General features: G+C 39.1%; 1 protein-coding gene across 1 annotated transcript in view; it reads right to left on the minus strand.

Annotated features, from left to right (window-relative positions):
- Positions 1 to 4,447: 4,447 nt before the first annotated feature.
- Positions 4,448 to 19,814, minus strand: part of PTCH2 (patched 2) — a 59,257-nt gene continuing 43,890 nt past the window's right edge. Inside the window, exons 13-23 of the mRNA XM_026707306.2 lie at positions 19,391 to 19,509; positions 18,591 to 18,993; positions 17,408 to 17,720; positions 16,433 to 16,575; positions 15,993 to 16,173; positions 15,489 to 15,772; positions 14,035 to 14,172; positions 13,242 to 13,384; positions 12,482 to 12,581; positions 10,008 to 10,256; positions 4,448 to 8,254 (exon numbers count right to left, since the gene is read on the minus strand). Of these exons, the coding sequence (XP_026563091.1) occupies positions 7,838 to 8,254; positions 10,008 to 10,256; positions 12,482 to 12,581; positions 13,242 to 13,384; positions 14,035 to 14,172; positions 15,489 to 15,772; positions 15,993 to 16,173; positions 16,433 to 16,575; positions 17,408 to 17,720; positions 18,591 to 18,993; positions 19,391 to 19,509 (2,490 nt within the window). The 3' untranslated portion in view covers positions 4,448 to 7,837. The remainder of the gene's footprint in view (positions 8,255 to 10,007; positions 10,257 to 12,481; positions 12,582 to 13,241; positions 13,385 to 14,034; positions 14,173 to 15,488; positions 15,773 to 15,992; positions 16,174 to 16,432; positions 16,576 to 17,407; positions 17,721 to 18,590; positions 18,994 to 19,390; positions 19,510 to 19,814) is intronic.

A 19,814-nucleotide genomic window follows, 5' to 3' on the forward strand; every position in this document is an offset into this window, starting at 1 on the left:
GTATGTTTTAGCTTCTAGGCCCCTAATCATTTTTGTTGCTATTCTCTGAATTCTTTTCACAGCTACATGCACCAAAACTACATGTAGCATTCTAAGTGTGGTCCTTACCAAGGCTTTGTAGAGCAGTACTAGTAGTTCAAGTGATCTTGTTTTTACTCCTCTGTTAATGCAACCTAGGATTGCATTGGCTTTTTTGGCTGCTACCCAAAAAAACAATGCTCTCTCTCTCTCTCTCTTTCTCTCTCTCTCTCTCACACACACACACACACACACAGACACAATTTTTATTAGAGTTTATAAATACAATAAGACTAATACAAATAATTAAGAAAAATATAAAAAAGAAAAAGTACCAAGAGATAGAAAAAAACATAAAAAGTAAGAAAACCATATACTGTAAGTATGTATATATATGATATATATGTATGTATATATATGATCTCCCACATCCCTTTAGACAAGCATAAACAATTTTTATAACTTTATATCTTCTCTAATATTTGAACTTTTTAAAAAAGTTCTCATCTTCCCCTATATCAACTCTTATCAATGAATCCTTTAGTTCCAATCAGCAAAAAGCAATTAAGAGGTACCAGAAATAAGTAACATTTTAATTTTGATCTAATAAAGCCACTCTGCATTCCAATTTATCATTTTCAGTAAGAAATGAAGCAAAAGATATATATCTTCAGGGGCAGCGTTTCTCAAACCTTATATCCACTCAGTGACAATTAAGTAAACATTTGGAAAAGAATTACCCAATTAAACAAATGTCTATATTTTGAGAGCTGTGGGAGCGGGGAGAGTGGGGACTTTGTTATATTTTTTGGTGAACAAGAGAATTATAGTTGCATTTGTGTCAAAGGCCTAAATTTGTTACAAAAATAAAAAGTCCAAACTCAAGAATCCGTTCGCTAGTTGAATTATTTTATGCAACCTCCGGAAAATAACTATTAGCAAACTTAATGGTCAAGAATGCTTGTCTAGAAATTTCTGAGGGGTAAATGGTCTCCATTGTCAGGGAATCCTACTTTAAATATTGCTGTATTTCCTGTTTGCGCTTTTCTTTGGGACTTGCTTGTGTGAGTTCACGTTTGGATTATTGCTTGCAGGGCCAGTGAAGTAATTTTGCAAATTTGACTGGTGGGAAACCAGGGGTGTCCAACTTCGGCAATTTTAAGGCTTGTGGACTTCAATTCCCAGAATTCCCCAGCCAGCATTCTGAAGTCCATAAGGTTTAAAGTTGCCAAAGTTGGACACCTCTGTGGTAAACTGAAGGAAGCTGCAAGGAACCTTCTGGAACGCCTCTACCAGCAGTCTGTGGAGGACAGTCTCGGAATCACTGTGGGTTGAAACCTGGGCAGCAGCTGGAGACCAAGTCCCTTTACAGGTAGTCCTTGACTTACAACAGTTCATTTAGTTACCAAAGTTACAACAGCACTGAAAAAATGACTTATGACCATTTTTCAATTATGACTTTTGCAGCATTCCCATGATCATGTGCTCAAAATTCAAATGGTTGGCAACTGGTTCATACTTAAGACTGTTGCTGTGTCCCGAGGTCATGTCACTTTTTGCAACCTTCTGACAAGCAAAGTCAATGGGGAAGCCAGATTTGCTTTACAACCGTGTTACTAGCTTAACAACTGCAGTGATTCACTTAACAACTGTAGCAAGAAAAGTCATAAAATGGGGTAAAACTCACTTAACAAACATCTCATTTAACAACAGAATTTTGGGGGTCAATTGTCATAAGTCAAGGACTACCTGTATTAAGGCGGCTATGGGAGCTGGAGGGCAGGGAAATAGTGTAAAAGCAGGGGAGGAAGTCGAAAGAGCCAGGAATGGATTAGGAATGGTGAGAGCTGGTTCCATTCCACCCTTACTTTCCCCTGACTTTGGGCTAATGTTTTTCTTCCAACAAAATGGTTGATGTTGTAGGGAAAAATAGCAAAAAACATTTCGTTTGCTATCTTGTGTTCCTGAGTGAAAGCAAGAAATAAAAGTGAGGAGGCTTGTTTTTTGTTTCCAGGAATTAATGGACATCATCTGGACAGATCCCAATATTGAATTTGTTCTGAGGAGAACTGATCATAGACCTTCCACAAATGTGTATATTCCTTTCAGATTGCAATTCAGTGGTATAATTTATGTAGCTACATAATACATGTGTCATTTTAGTGCTGCTAATGGTAAACAATGGGAAACTGAAAAGCTTTGTGTATCATCCAGAAAACTGCCTATAAATTTTTCTGCCTATCTATACTGGGAACAGTGTTGACGGTTTTGAATTGTGTTAAATGATGAAAGCAGCTGGAAAAGAAAAATTCTACGCATTGCTCAAACAGGCAATACTTTAGTTGGGGTTGATTTATTTGCTTATTTAGTGCTGGAACTTCAATTATCATAAAGACAAAAAAAGTCCAGTCGAACATCAGTTTTCTTAGGATTGATGCAGTTTTATGTGTGAATGTGTGCATTAGTATCTATATCATATGTGTGAATGGCTGACTGCCTTCAATTAAATCAAGGCTGAAGAAAGACAGTCCCTATGTATTGAAAGGGTTTGAGAGAGGTTCTGCCTCTTGGAATTTCTTTTACTCCATTAGACTTTTTAGGTTTTAAAAACAAGGTGAACTCTTTTCCCATTCAGTGTCTCAACAAGCCAAATGTTTATTTTAGCAGTGGTCTCTGTTTTTTTATTTTTTGTGAAAAGAAAAACAACCATTATTATTGTTCATCCCTTGTCCTATTGCCATCTACATTTTTCATTCATAATTCACCTTCTGTCTCTGAGCACAAATGAACTGAATGCCTCAGGAACAAGCAGCCTTGAAATTGAGTATCTTGTTAGCATGTCCTGCCAAACATCTTTCTACAAGGCCTTCTCGGCTCTCTTTAAGTTACAGTTGCCTCTTCGGTTGGCAAGATCCGACTGGGATTGCAGTCTGTGTGCTGATTTCAATAGAGAGGCAAAAAAAAAAGGAAACTTCCTGACTGTTCAGACTTAACCTGGCAGATGACAGCTCTATTTTAAGGAACAGATTTGGTCTCTTAAAAAATGTCATAAATATAAGTAGAAAAGGGGTAGGTTTCTTAATATTTGTATATCTGGAAAAGAGTTATGAACCCATGTAGTTGCTAGACATGGCTTATAAAATACACGATATAGTATATATCAATCTGCTGCACAAGTAGTTCTCAACTTACAACAATTAAAGCCGCAATTTTCACTTCCAAGAATCAGGAAGCTGATTCATTTTGAGAAATGGACTGACATCCTGCTATGAAGCAACTGGCTTGAAGAACGGAAGGAATGATGCTTTTAACAGACAGACACTGAGCTTGGAACCCCATTGTGAGTTGGTATAAAAGGATAAGAAACAGCTCAGCTAACTTGTTCACCTGATACTAAATTGGCAAGAAGATTAGGGCTTGGCACTGTACTTCTACAGGATTTACATCAACAACCTTGAAACAAAGTTTTTGAAAAGAACTATTTCTCATCTTATGGATGCTAGTAACATCCTATTAATTGCACTTTTACAGGCCGAATTTGACTCCCATGTTCAACATGGATAGCTATTTTAGCTGCTAATTTGAAATGAATCAGCCCTTCTTCTAGGAAGATTCTACATTTTTTCTCTTGGGAGTAGCCATAATTTTGAATTAAAGTTATCGTATATGTTGATGCATCAAACACCTGCCTATCCATATGCTTTGTTTTCATAATCAGACTCTTGCTAAAGCCATTGCACACTGCAAACTACAACTAACAGTAGGAAAAAGGAGTAACTAACATTGCTTTTTAAAGCGAACACCCCTAACTGAACCTCTAGGCTTCAGTGCTGTGTGAGAGAACTCGGATCTCTATTTGTTTTTCTTCATTCTGTTTGTTGCTCTGCTTGTGGAATTGGCTCAGCTGTGGTCCCTGTGGCTGCTGACAAGACATATCCATGCACATGTAGATCTGTGCCATTTTGTGCTGCCTTCCTTCATGCACTATGGAAAAATAAACACTATCAGACAGCTGCCGTACAGCCACTACTAAGAGGAAGGTGGAGAGACTGATTTTTCCAGGGAAGGCAGCAAGAGGGATAGGTTAACTAATTTCAGCATGGAGAACTTTGTGTCATCTAGGATTTTGTCAGGGTAATGTAAGATGCAGTTCTTTCTCTTGCAGTCTACCTTTCATTTTCAAAATAGCAAGCTAAATTGTATCTCTCTGGAACAATTGTTTTCACATTGTTCATTCATAAGCCTCCGTTCTCTGCCAGTTTAACTGGAATTTCCTTTCCTGCACCTATAATGAAATCATTTATGCTATCAGTTAATGTAAACTTTTGGCCGAGCACTATTTTTCAGATGGAAATCACCACTATAGGTCAACCCGTAGAAAAATCACAGGTTCTTCAACCTTACTTGGAACAAAGAACAACACACAGGATCACTAGAAGATAGGTTTATATATATAATATATATTTACTTTTAAAAATAAAAATTCCATTGCAAGGCTAGACGTCTGTACAAACTACAAAAATAAATCTTTCTTTTTCATATAAATAATTTATATGGCAAAACAACATTATCAGGTTAACAGATCTCTAGCACACCCACTACATACTCTCACACGTGCACGCACACACAACACACATACAATGTGTCCACTTTTCATCATGCTTCACTGATCCCAGATTTGCTGAGGGGGCAGGGGAGGGATTGGTTTTTCAGAAGCACTCAGTTCTTTCTAGACAGTGGATGGAAGGAAGAATTTAATGGTGGGAAAACTTTGATCCAAATGCTAGCCAGGTCAGTGGCCCTATAGTAAATGAGTTTGGGGAAATTTCTCTGGACTCCAGAAATCAGTGATGGTTTAAAATAAACTGAATGTGCTTATGTGTAGGCATAAACCTACAAGAAGTGAATCCAACCTAGGCTGGGAAATAAAATTACAGCAGTTTTTGGTGAAAGGAAGGGGTTAAAGTGCCTGGGGTTTAAAAGGAAGAATGTCAATGGGAAATGGATTCCAACAAGAATCAACTCTTGTAAGAATATGGGTTGATTGTGATAACAGCCTCTGTGCCCAAGGGGATGATACAATTTTTTTCCTAAGCATGTCACAAGTTCAGGTGAAGTCCTCAGAGTGGCTAGGAGACAATTACACTGGCAATGCTTTAAAAAGTTAACACTGAACATATTAATATCATGGTTAAAATGGTAAACTATTAGTGTCTAAATGTTGGGTAGCATCATGCCTAGAAGTCAATAGGAGTGGATTTCCTGTGTTCTGAAATCCCCAAATCGATAATCAGGATCAGCTAAAACAATTTACCTGCCTTAACTGGTACATAATTTTGTTTTGAATAATTTCATCTTTTTTGTAAGAAAGCTGCATGTGTTTGCATGTATGTATACAATAGATTGTTTTGATCTCAAGGTGTCAAAAATCCTTAAAGGCTTTGCCAATTGCAGCGTCTCTAATTGCCAACCTCTAATTTCTTGTAACCTGTGTGGGTAGACAACCTAATGCCTTCTTGATATTTTGGACTATGACTACCTCAATTTCTTGCTAGTGGCTCTGGTAGGACTAATGGAGGTTGAGCTGCAAAATATTCAGAGGGCATTGAGTTGCTTGATCTCTGGGCTGTTGGCTTGATGTAGGTGACCAATAAAAACATCTAAATCCATGAACCTTGCTTTTTTATTCTTTGTGGAAAACTGCCATGTTTGGCAGGCTTAATATCCAGCAGATGAAAGAATAGTATATTAAGCAAATCTATCATTTGATTTGGTGCTAACTTAAATAGGGAGTAGTTTAACATAAGGAAGTTGGTAACCTCATGTAAATAGATACAACCCAAAGAAAATATTGCTCCAGCTGCCATCTTTTCTCCTTTGGAAAAGGACAGAAAGAAAGGAATAAATAAATAAATAAATATAAGCTGTTTTAACGCCAGGAAAATTTGTGTGTTAACATATATGGTGTCAGTCATTCGCTTGTGGTGCCCAGATTATAGACCTGACCAGAAACTATCACTTTAAAGTTCATAGAGAACTTCTGACATTCTGAAACAGAATGGAAAACCAAACTGTTTTATAAAGCAATATTGACCTGGTTATGCAGAAACCAAACCTATATATTAGAATTGGGACTTCTCTTTTAGAAGCACCCTGTTGCCAAATGATAATTCATTTTAAATTTTCTACTAAAGCAGCTGAACCAGAAGGAGAATTCAAGAACATAAACTGCAACCACAAGATTACATTTTTAGGCAGGAGATCAAACATTTCTGCTTTGACAATTGCACCAAAATCTTACAGAGTGGGAGAGGTTTCTGGTCAGCTCAAAAATCTCTCAAAATAGAATCAAAGGGTAGTTTCACACATACAGTTTCTTTTACATAAAAATTTCCTCTGGTAAAGGGGAAAAATGCTTAGGCCACACTTGGCTACCAAGTGTGGCTTGAGTATTTTACTATAACCATAAAGTTCAAGAAGCCAATCATCTCAGCAGAGGAAAAATATTATCGGTAAAAATATCTCAATGGTGAGCATGGTATCACCCCAATAACAACATGGAATGAATGACCTTATTTCATAATACTCTCTCAATCAGGGCAGTACACAACTGAATTTATCATATGGAGATTATTGTTCTCTGTTTTTTTTCTAGATATCTTCAATCCTTATGTGCAACACAAGCTTTGTAATCAATGTAGGTATGTAAGCATTCTGTATCCCGGCATTGTGTCAACTACCAGGATAACTCTTATCTTTCTTTGATGTTTGAAGATCCAACTATGTTTTTTTCCTGGGTGGGGGAAATTTTAAAAAACTCTCTCTGGAACAATCCCTTACTTCTATTAGTCATGAAGCAGAACATTTAAACACTAATCAGAAATTGCTTAGGAGACATTTTTGTGATGAACGTTTTCAGTTGATACAAGAGGCAAGTAAAGTAAGAGAAAGTGTATACAGTATAGGGGAAGGGGGGTAGGAATAGGATCCAGAACAGAGACATCACAGATGCTAGGGTAGGCAGTACTACTGGTGGGAACCAGAGCAGAAGGCAGCCTGTCCCACCCAGTTTGCATAGAATCTTAAGACACATCGCGTCCCCACCACTGCATTCTCCTTTCAGCCCACATTACAACAGGGGTGGTCTCCCAATTACAACTTCACCCTGGTGTTTCCCTTTAAAGGGAAATTGCCACACGTTTACTGAGAGAGCCGTGAAAATAATAAAAATAATTATAATAATTATAAGGGGGAGGGTTTGGTGACTCTTTTATACAGTTTAAAATAATAATTATAATAATATTAATAAAAATAAAAGAATAGCAGCACAATGTGGGAGAGTTCCCCACACATAGTTGAGTCCTCTTTTCTCCATGGAGGGAGGCTGTTTGGGCAACTAGCCCAAAGAAAGCCATGAGATGGTTCACACAGCTTGTGGAGAATGGTCACTTTCGTTTTTTTAGATTCAAGTAGGCCTGATATTAAAAGGGGCACTGGCACAAACTAAGGGCCCAAAATCTAAGCCCTGACACCCAAGAAATCAGAATGCTTTTTGGTGCCAGATACACCTGGGAAGGCTGAGATATTCTCCCATCAGCTTTTTTGCAATATGGATACTGAAAATAACCTGGTCTCTTTGCTCTCAGCAGTACTGATTATGCCTGCAGTTGGTTAGATGCAATGCAAGAGTTTCCATAAATTTAGCGAACTTCACAATCTGTGATGTGAGGTGTATCTGGCCCCCATGCTCACTTGGGATGCCGGCCAGCCCTGAGGCAGGAGTTCTAGAGCCGGTGACTTGGCTTGGCAAAGTGGATGGCTAATGATTCTGCTTTAGGTCCTGTAGTTCCAAACTGTCAGATGGTTTGGGGCCAGGTTTTTCAGAGCTATCATCAGATTCAAACCCCTCATGTGTGTAGCCCCGACAAGATCCAGGCAAAGGTGGGTGCAAAGCCAACATCACCGAGGCAGTAGCTGTAACTGTAGTGAAAGTGCCACCAGGTCCTGAAGGTGGTATTTTGGTGCTGTGAGTAATGGATTTAGTCTGAAGGGGATTGGGAGGAGATGTAGCCAATTGAGACCCTAGTCTGTGATTGGGCTGTTCTTGCTGCTGCAAACAACTTTTGATTTCTGTGACAGCTGCTGGCAAATGGCCACCAGGAGTTCTGGATTGGGTCCATTCTGGGCTGCACAATGATAAAGGTGATTCTAGGCTTGTCTTGTAGCTTTTTACCACCTGCACAGGAGAGAAAAGACTACTGTTAGGTATAGAAGAGAACAGCACAATAATAAAACATTACTCGGAGCAAGCATTTCTCCCATTGTGATACTATTGACCTTGGAATATTACTTTAAGTCTTCTTTTCTCAGTTTCAATTACTATGTCTCAATGTGCCTCTCCAATGTTGAGTTCTTGGTGCTCTCCGAGTTTGGTTGTTTCCTTGCAGACATTTCATTAATAGCTACGTATTATCATCAGATGTGAGCTTCATCGAAAAGTGCCTAATTCTATAACCCACCAGAACACAACCATTATAACCTACAAAAAGGACAATACTTCTGTATATCCAAGACAACCAACCTACTTTCACAAGTATTTAGCATCACTGTAGCATGCCAGCTAACAACATCCCTGTAAAACATTTTAAGCAAATCAGAAAACTTGAGAAAAAACAGTATTATCACCAATATAAAATGTAAAGACTGCCATTTAGATAAAGGACTAGAAGACCATATCTACCAACACCAATTGGCTCTCAGTAGACAAAATGAAATTTTAATACATTGATATACTCAACCACAGTTTCAACTGAGAAACTGTTAATGTTTTAGATCAATCCAAATCCCAAAATGCTAGAGAATTTCTGGAAGCTTGGCATTCAAATAAACCAGCCATCAGCAGATACATAGAAATAAACTCTGTTTCATATCGTTTAAAAGATGCAATCAGAAATCAAGGAAATATCCAGATAAGTAGAAAACCACACCACATAAGTCCTCAGGAGGAAAATGATAACTTTATCAAAAAAATCAAGGAGGAAGCAAAGATTGGCAGGCCAAATGACTGTATATAAACAGCCAGCAAACTCCAGTCTCCCTTGCACTGATGATTTTACCTAGCCTGGTAATGAAATGTCTACAAGAAAACAACCAAGCTCAGAGAGTACCAACAACTGAACTGTTCAATCCTGAGTTACATATAATCTTTTCTGTTGGCTCTTCTCCGCTGCACATAGAAATATAAGGGGGAAAACATTCTTAAGCAGCAATCCCCAACTTTTGGGGCTTGGGAGGGAGGAGGAGAACCAGGCTGGGCAAGTAGTGGGCTGGGATTCACACACAGCTCAATTTGTATAAGCAACAGGCTGGTGCGCATGTGCATACACACTGCCCTGACGCTTGTGCAACGTGAGTGGTATGTGAACCAGTGGTGGGATTCAAAAAATTTTACTGCCAGGTTTGTGGGCGTTGCTTGATGGGCGTGGTGTGGATTGGCTTGGTGGGCATGACAGTGGAAGGATACTGTAAAATCTCCATTCCCTCCCCACCCCTCTAATCTGCTTTCCAGCTCCATTCTCCTGTGCAGGGCAACAAAAATAGACCCAGCCGTTCAGCTGAGACTCGGGAGGCAGAGAATAGATGGGGTTGGAGCCAGTCAGAGATGGTATTTGCTGGTTCTCCAGAACTGGTCAGAACCTGCTGAATACCACCTCTGATGTGCACTTGTGCTTGCTGGCCTGCCATTCACGGCCCTGTTGCAAATAATCCAAGGCCCAGTAGTGAGCCACGGCCCAGGGGTTGTCCTAAAGCATTAGAACCAAAAAAATGAACAATCCCAGTTTTGATTTTGTCCCTTCTCCAATTAATGAAGGAAAATGTGCTCTTATTGGAGCTGCAATCTGGGAGTCTTTGGTCTTCTCTTTCTATGATATAACATCGTCTAGCCAGAAAAACCAAGTTGGTTGTTTTGAGCCCTGATGGATACTTACAGTGATTTGGGGAAAATTTGGACTTTTGCTGGCCTTGACCAAGATCTGAGATTGAGCTGGGGAGATGATATATGTGCTGCGGTCATCTTCACCAGTCTCTGATGCACTAACTGTCTCTGAATAGTATTCTGAGTCTGAGGAGTCACCAAAAGCATTTCCATGTTGGCGAATGTAGAAGCTGTGATGGTTAATAGGTGGTGGGACGGGTGATGGTGTTGGCAAGCGGCTGCCATTATCTGCTGGTGTGACCTGTATGTTGAAAAAGAGATGAGTACAGAATAAGGGAGCTAGCAAAAGTTCTCCAGCTGTTGTGCTTTCAAAAGTGATCCTCTTAAGCAACCAGCTCAGTCTGGGGTCATTTCCCAGAATTGCTTAAAAGTTCTTATATCTGAAGAGCACTTAATTGAAAAAGGCAACTCTAGATATCTGTGTGTAGCAAATAGTGAATCACAGCTGACATATATTTCTCTTAATTTTATTCATCTAAGTTGGCACTTCCGATAAGAAAATGACATAAGACCCCTATGGTGAAATAGTGCAGATCAGAACATCTATATCCCATTATATTGTTTTCTCAAGGAATCTCAAACTTGGAAGGAGTCCAATTGCCTGATTGGTGCAGGAATCCAGATTAAAACATCCATATCAAACTTCTGCATGAACATATTCAAGAAGGAAAGCTTGTCTTTTCTTTTGGGGATTGATTCTACTGTAGAACTGCTCTTTCTGTAAATAATTATTTTTTAACTCTACATCATCTGTGGGCAGCAGAGAACAGTTCTCAGTTGACAAGTATTTAAAAGTGTAATTATATCTATGACTCATGTAATCTTGAGGCTGAAAATTGCCAGTTCCTTTAATTCTTCCTTAAAATATTTAATTTTGAGATCTGGAATAACTTTTGTTGCTCTTGTCTGCACTGGTTCCAACTTTTTTGCAATTTTTCTTAAAATAAGGTGGCCAGAATTCAATTCATGACAAATTCTGACAATGAAAAATATAACAGAGCAATTCCTCCTTTTTTTTCCTGTTTTAGGTTTCTGGAGCAGAAATTAAGCTTCAAATGGTGCATTTGAATGGTGATACTACAGATAGTACTTAATTATGACCACAATTAGGACTAGGATTTTTGATTGCTAAGTGATGTGGTTATTAAGTGAGTCATCACAGAACTAGACTTGATTTTATGATCAATTTACTCTGGTTGTTAAGTGAATCACATGGTCTCTAAGTGAATCACATGGTTGTTCATAGTTAAACAAATCCAGCTTCCTCAATTGATTTCGCTTGTTGGAAGCCAGCTGAGAATGTGACACATTGCAATCAAGTGACTACATGATGCTGTAATGGTCGTAAATACATGCTGGCTGCTGAGCGCCCAAAGTGCAACCAGGTGACTGCGGGGATGGTAGGTTGGATGGGGTTGTAACTTTGAAAAGGGCTTGTATGTCACTTTTTCTAAGGCTGTTGTAACTTTGAACCTTCATTAAACAAATGGTTGTTATCCCAAGGACTATCAGTTCTAAGAGATAGATAGCAGAGGTGGTATTCAGCAGGTTCTGACCAGTTCTGGAGAACCGGTAGCAGAAATTTTGAGTAGTTCGGAAAACCAGAAAATACCACCTCTGCCTGGCCCCGCCCCCATCTATTCTCTGCTTCCCGAGTCCCAGCTGATTGGCTGGGTCTTCTTTTGTTGCCCTGCACAGGAGAACGGAGCTGGAAAGCAGATTAGAAGGGTGGTGAGGGAATGGGATTTTGCAGTATCCTCTGCCACGCCCACCAAGCCATGCCCACCAAGCCACGCCCACCAAACCACACCATGCCATGCCTACCAAGCCACACCCACAGAACCAGTAGTAAAAAAACTTGGAATTCCACCACTGATAGGTAGGTAGGTAAGGAGAGAGAGACAGAGACAGAGACACATACAGAGAGACAGAGAAAGAGATGGAGATTCAAGCTATCTCTTTTCATTCCTACATGTGACCTGCCTCATTTTCAGATTTTTCCTGAAGTTTTCCTTTAGCCACATAGGTTCCTTCATCTATCCTCCCCACCCCTCCAATTATAATTGTTTGTAATGTGTTTTAGTATCTCAGTCTAGGAATTCCTACCTACTTTTTGACTTGTTTCTCATGTTATAAGCTTCTGTCCATGGAATCCTACTTATTAATGTTCAGAACCTATGTTCTGCTTTCTTAAAGTTCAAAATATGTGTCTGACTGTATCTGATATTAATTTCCCTTAATATTAAAACTTCCATAATTATACAGCAAACCCTGAAAGGTATTGATGGTAAACAAAAAACCCCACCCAATGTCCAATTTACTTATTGATAATGATTTCCGATAGTATCTGGATAGTCTCTTAACAAAATCTGCCAATAGGATTCGGAATCCTTTGTTCCTTTTTATGTATTAAGATATCTTTTATGTATCTTGGAATAAGCTATTCTGGAACCAAAGATCACTTACCTCTGCAGGTGGTCCAATAATAGAAAGTAGTACAGGCAATAGTACCAGGCCATTAAGTAGCCCCAGAATAGTCAGGATAGTAAGCACGGCAAAGAAATACCTGGAATGGAAGATGGAAATTAGTAATTGGTGCATATTTGGTTAATCTGCCCATAATAAGACCTTCATTGCTAGATTCACTAATTGTTCCTACTTTTCTTTTCCACTCTGGAGCTAAAACACAGTATGTAGGTTCACATGTCATGCTAAACCATAAGCAAACAAATCACATAATTAATTAGTGCAATGTATGAACTTAGCCAGAGGTACGGAAAGGCATTTATTCAGAAGGTAGTCATAAGGCTCACTAGGTAGACCAGACCAGAAAATCAATTCCACAGGAAGACTAAAATTACTTTTATTGAGAGTGGTTATGGTAGCAGAATCTTGCAAGTTTAATTTCACTGCATCAACTCCTCCTTCCTATAGTCTGGTGAATCAGGGAATCTATCTAAATCACTAATCTCTTTGGTTAGTTAACTCCTTGGACTTATTCAACTGGAACAACGCATTACTGAAATTCCCCATTATCCATCAGAAAAAAATACCTTCTCTTACTGATACCCTAATATACGGATCAGCAGTTTCAATCTGGTGACATACATACTCCAGAAAGCCATAAAAGGTCTAAGGCTTTGAGACTGATCATAGGACATTTGCCATGTTGTTTGAATATATCCAGAGAATCAATCTAATATAAATGAAAAAGAAAGAACTGTACCTCAGAATGAAATCAAATTCGGAGCCTGCCAACATAAGTACACCAAGCAAAGTTGAAACGGCGCCATCCATTACAGGAGCAAACGTGTGCTCTAAAGCCACAGTGGAGCGCAGGTTCCGGCTGCCAATGGCGGTGAGAAACCCCTGAAAATAGATTAATAATCAGAAACATACCTAAAAAGGATATCTTGCAACCACTCTTAGAGACTACTAACTACATAGATGCTTAGGCGATCTAATAGGCTGGATCACTGGATCAGTTCTTGTATTTAGAGTTGGGTACCATAGATGGGAGGGCAGAGAGCCTCACCTGGAAATGATAGCTCTTACTTTAGTTATTTCATAAAGAAAGTACCTTCTAATGTAAAATAATCCAGAAAGATAGCCAATTAGAGAGTCATGCATCAAAAATTAGAGTAGATTACATTCTATTCTAACCATCCATATTAATTTTAAAGAGAGTACAAATCCATTCTAAGCTATGATGCTAATTCATTGGTCCTATTCTTTTCAGTCTGGTTCTAAGTATTTTTTTTAAAGCTTGTTATCTGCAAAGTTTAATGATACCAACATGCATTGAGTTCACACAATACTTTATCTTGGTTACCCAATTAATGCATAACCTAACTAACAGGTTAGCTTTGGCCAAGACACTAGCCGTAACCAGCTTAAAAGCTTACTATGTTTAAAGCTAACCAAGCTTACCACGTTGTGCAAATGAGCCACTAGCATAGCATGTTATGTCTTCACAAGCCATTATATAGCAATGCAAATGTTCTTATGGGACATCTTACCAGAGCTACATGTACAGTAAATTCCACGCCAATGCCTACAGAAGCAATTAGGATGACAACAGGGATTGCACTCAGTTTGATGCCCATCAAGCCCATGATGCCAAAAAGCTCAACTGTCATCATTGCCAAAACAAATACCTAGATATGAAAGAAATCATCATGAGTACAGCATTTAAAAAAGCAAACCCAGTGGGAAAACAGAATGCTTATGAACGCAAAGCTATGGTGCATGAATAATGTTTCTTGCAGAAAATTTGCAGCTGCTAAAGGTTTAAACATATTCTGAATATAGAAGGAATTGTCTATAGAAGCTAACTGATGTCTAAAAAAAGGAAAATTAAATGTGCGCACCCTTGTGTCATTTAACTATTATGTCTTTAGTATCCTTTTTATATAAGAGATGCTCTTAATTACCGGTATATGTTCCACGTAGTTATGGATATTAATAAATCATAAATATTAAAGCCCCAAATATAACTATTGTGAAAATTGAGTAAGAAGCATAGAAAAAATGCGAGGAATTTTGTGAGGAATAACCTTACAGAGTTGTTCTGGTGAAAATAAGAGGCAGAAGGAGTGTTATGTATATTGTTGCCTTAAGTTACTTATAGAGTAATAAAAGCAGGATAAAAATCTAATCAATGCATCTGACAGGCTAGATAATGAGTACTTAAAATTCATTGGCAGCTATTAATCTTCCATACACAGATTATCAGCTGAATTGTTAATATGATACAATGCAATATTTTTTAAAAAATTACAATTACTTTTTAAGCAAGACAAAGCAAGAACACTAGTGCAAGGCTGCAGATAGGCATCCATCTATAATAATGGTTGAGGAGAAAAATGCAGTGTACCAACTTCTATTAAGGTGGAACAGTATATAACACATCAGTTGTAAATAAACTATATGTTAACTTAAACTTTTCAGAACTATAGAGAGAAAACTGATGACAGAAATAGGTTTGCTTTTTGTTGCAAAAACACCGGCTCATCCAAATTTTATATGATAACTGGCATACAAATGTGATGGTGTGTGTGTGTGTGTCCGTCTGTCCAATATGACCAACCAAAATAATTATTTATTTTGCAACCAAATACACACTACATCAACATATTTTCAGAATTATTAGAAAAATTGAGTATGTGAAGAATTGTAATTGTTTAGGATTGCATTTTGGGATAAAATTAAAAGTTTTAGAGTATTGCATAGATGAGAATAAAACAGAGGTTGAAGGGGAAGAGCGGAAGGCTCTAATCTCAGGATGCTTCACACAATTTAACCTAAACCCATTTTTAACCTTGCCCCTGACTTATGAGGGCTTGAAATAATACTGATTACAAAGCCAATTTGACAACCATACGTATATATGTATGGTTACAGAAGATAGTGTTTGAATATGGCAATTGAACATCTTCGTTCTTCCCAAATAACCTTAAATGAAAATACTTACAATGATACTGGCAGTCCAAGGATTGAGTAGCAGCAGGGTGCACACCAGAAATGTGCAGGCCAGCACAATGCTGATGGCTTGGAGAAGCCAGTGGCGCAGGCCAATGTACTGCTCCCAGAAGAGGAATGGATATCCGCTGGGGTAGCTGAATACTCCACGTGTCTGGGCCACCTCATCACAGATGGCACGCACACTCTGGATAGCTGCCACAAAGTCTGATGTGTGTTGAAGCCCATTGAGGTAGAAGGGGAACTGAGCAAACTCCAGGGGCTGTGCAGCTGGGACTAGAGGAAGCAGAGGCCGCCATTAGGAAAATAACCTCCTGCCCCCGCCCCCTCTTGTTTGTAGGCCCCAAGATTAATTGTCCCTCCTTTGCCCACATGCCCACCAAACTATGAAGCTAAGCATTTATGCAGCTTTATGGTATGACAGAATGGGACTTGGGTTGAAACATTGAAATGTGGTACAAGGCTGAATGAAAATGGAGCTGTCATAAATACTCACTTCGAAGATTTTCACCAGTAGCATCATATTTATCATGGATCCATTCTGGGGGTGGCGGATAGAAGTTGGCCTGGGAAGCAGCAAAACCAAGGGGATCATTGCTCACCCACACCGTCAAGCAGATGTAAAAGATGTCATGGGGAATGATTCCATTTTCACTGACCAGGCGGTGAGTTGTCAGCTGTGGGGCAGATGGAAAAATGAGGAAATTGAGCAGGATAAAATTCAAATCTCCAAAAGAATGCAGATCTTTTGTATCCTTACAAAACCTTTATTTCCAAAAAAACACCTTTCACATAACTGCCAGCCAGGAAACACTCCTTTCCCTCTATATATTTTGCAGAAATTCTCTTTTTACGGTTCCTATATTATTCATTCTTACGGTTCATCTATCCGCTTTCTTATCCTGAACAACTTACTGAGTTAGTCTTAATGCTTACTTGGTTTAAGTTGAAAGGCTCTTTCTTGTTGCCCGTCTGGATAAGGAGTTTATAAGCAAGGACACCATCTTCCGAACCATTCCGATAATTGTCCCTGGTGATGCGCCCAGCTTCCCAATCTTGATCAAAGGCTGCCTGTAGATCTGGCATTCAGAGGGGGTAAAATTAAATGAGAGCTCTCCAAGAGATCTGTCCACATTTAGCACTTTCCCTCTTTGTCCCATTGCTCTTATGCTTTTATCACAATAATTTCGGCCAGGTTCCACAGGAAAGGATTTACATAGTGAAGAGAAACTGAATTTAAACACAAGGCATTTAATATACTTAAGCAATGTAGGAATGTATGATTATTATCCAATAACTTACTGACAAATAAGAACAGTACAATGTGGCTAATATCTGCATCAACAGATGTTTTAACAGTGGGGAAAAGAAGGAAGACATTATTTTTCTAGCTTTCAAGAAAATATTCTAGCATGTATTTGCTAGCCTCCAGTCTCTGCATGTAACAATACTAATATTAACTTATAAGAATAGGGTTTCAATTCTAGAGATAGGAAATATTTTATGGTTGTGTATGTCCTATGTGGGCAGCAGGACATGAATACACATCACTTCTGTATATAAATAAACACTGCCAGCCAAAGTTTACTTCTGTGCAAAATACAATCAATTCCTATATGATCTGATGGAAATGTTGTTGGGGTTAAAATGTTTACAGAAAGATCTATTAGGGTTTCTGGTAGCCTATAATATATCTTATTCTAAGTGCAGTTATGAAACAGATATTTGAACTTTCCTCCCTGGACACATCTTGTTAAACAAAGAACAAAATCCTGGTTGCTCCTGAAATACCAGTAGGTTTACACTCAAAGCATCCTGCAACGAGAACTGGAAAACATCCCTTTTGATGGCTTGAGAGAGAAAGAAATAGCAGTCTAAGAAAAGTGAGTTGCTAAAGAGAGATTAATTCACCTTGTAGCCAGTCTCGGAAGTAGTGCAGCCACATTTTTGGCAACTGGTGGTTCTCCTCACGTACTACATAGTGGATGGCAGCAAAGGCCTGATGCAGGCTGTAAAGAGCTTCCTGTGAACTTGGGTAGTCAAAGCCTCCATTCGTTACCACAAACATGTTATAAAAGGAGAAATACTTGAACTGAGCTGAAATGAAGGCATGCTCCTTTGTACCTCGTGGTACAATATCCGTCAGATAGAGTCCATCATGCACCTTGGTTGTACCATAGAGGCTGAGGCCCAGAAGGGCTATGAACAGAGCTACCACAATTCCCTGAAAATGCAAGGGAAAAAAGTGTCAAGATGGGTGTGAAAAAAAACAGAATCCCCCTTTGCATAATGCAGCTTTTTAAACCTTTTTCTTTATCATGAGATTTGGCCCATTTGGTTCTTTGGAAAGTTTACATCCAGGGTTGGATGATAGGCCAGATGATGCTACTGGCCCAGATGCAATCAGTTATCAATGCAGGATGAAGCAGACAGACAAGGTTATGCATCTTATGCTGCCCAAAGACAATCTATGGATGATAAAAATGGAGGAAGACATTGTTCCCCAGTTCATTCAACTCCAAGTACTTTTTCTGTGTATGAGATGAAATAAAGTCATTGTAGTATCTCCTTCAGTACAGAGAATGGCTGGGGATGCTCCAGATGAAACATCTGCAATGTGGTTCTTATAGCTTGAACTTTTTTATATATATATTCCAGGAAGGAAGCTAGAAGAGCCTGAAGGCTGGTTATTCTTAATCCCCTGGTGATTAATGCCTAATGCCTGAATGAGTGGTGTGAGTTGCCCTTCAAACCTAGCCATTTTATCTTAATTCACTCAGGTCTCATTTTGAACTAACTAGATGTTCAAAGGATCCATATCTGCTATGATAAATATTTCCCTCTTGTGGGCTGACTTGGCAAGGCACAACCAACTCCTGCACACAGTGAATACATTGTTTGCAAAGGAACACAACTCTCATTTCCAGTTGGTTGAGATAGTCAGGGAAATTTAATTTCCAACTGGCTTTAGTCCTCAAGTCATAAATTTGTGTCCAGGATGATAGTCTTTTTTTCCTACACAGATCAAGATGCTCCCCCCCCACCCCCAACTCCCCAAAAGCCACCCTCTTGAGAATGACTCTGTGCTGCCTACCTTAGTTTGGCTCTGCAGCAGGATGGGTGCGTATTTGTCACGAGCAAAGCTGGAAAGGTTCCATCGACAAATCGGCAAGGGCACACATTCTTGGGCTCCTTTGCTTTCGTCGAGCTGTGCCAGAAGATCCCGAGTGGAACTGGCAGGAGTGAAGATTTGTGAGCCCAGAGGATTGGCAGGAAGGAGAGTGGAGGGAGTGGTAAACACATGCTGTGTGGGTGGTAAAATAGTGACTACATGTCTCCCAGAGGAGTCACACTGAGTGAAGGCCTGCACCGTGGTAGTGATATGTGTGCTGGTTGCCAGGGCTGGATGGCCATGAGGATAAGTCGGTGTAGTGTGGTTGTCATTCACATCAGCATATTCTTGCGGTTGGATCTGGATGACCCGGGCAGAACAGAGGCTGTGGGGGGGGAAGAAGTCATTGAAAACTGTTACAGAAAAGACAGGTACATGATTCTAGATTTTCATGCTGTAAAAATACATTTGCTAGTTATGACCAGGCATAATTTTCAGACTCTGGAATGAAGAGGAAGGGCAGCCCTCTCCCAATAGTTTTTAGATCCTGCATGTCAATTTTTAAACCTTTGTTTTTAAGAGATACATTTTTGACAGAATAAAACTAGTATCTGGCTTTTGGTGGCTTTGACATTTTTCTTAGACCTGAATTTGGATTTTTTGTTGTTGTATCTAAGTGCTTTTTCCAATTATTCTCCTTTCTTAGAGGCCCAGTTTGTCAGAAAAAGTGTTAAGAGTACTCAGAAAGATAGTTGTCTTCACCCCACTCCTAAGGACAATACCTGTAGAAGCAGCAGAGAATATCAAGCCTCTTGTTTTCACGCCTGTGAAGATCCAGACTCAGAATGGCAGGAAAAATGAACAGCACCATGGCAAAGTTAAAAACAACCACTACTGCAGCCTGCAATAAATAAGCAGATTTTTCTTTTTAAAAAAGCAAAGTTCTCATTGAAGATTCCAAGATTGTGAAACATGGAATCTTCTATAAATATGATAATTGATTCTTCTATTACTTGTTCCCTTTATGTGAATGGATCATTTTGCTTGCTAGAAGGGGCCAGAAATGCTAAAGGACAACTGCACATGACTTTATGCATCTCATTTGTCCTTCTGTGTAAGAATTTTCTTCACAAATAGGCAGTCTGAGGTGCACACTATGAAATGGAAGAATTCCACTGTAGTTCAATTTATATGGAAAACTGCTGC

This window comes from Pseudonaja textilis, chromosome 3, assembly GCF_049901715.1.
Source record: "Pseudonaja textilis isolate UNSWEBS1 chromosome 3, rPseTex1.2, whole genome shotgun sequence".
Classification (NCBI taxonomy): Eukaryota; Metazoa; Chordata; class Lepidosauria; order Squamata; family Elapidae; genus Pseudonaja; species Pseudonaja textilis.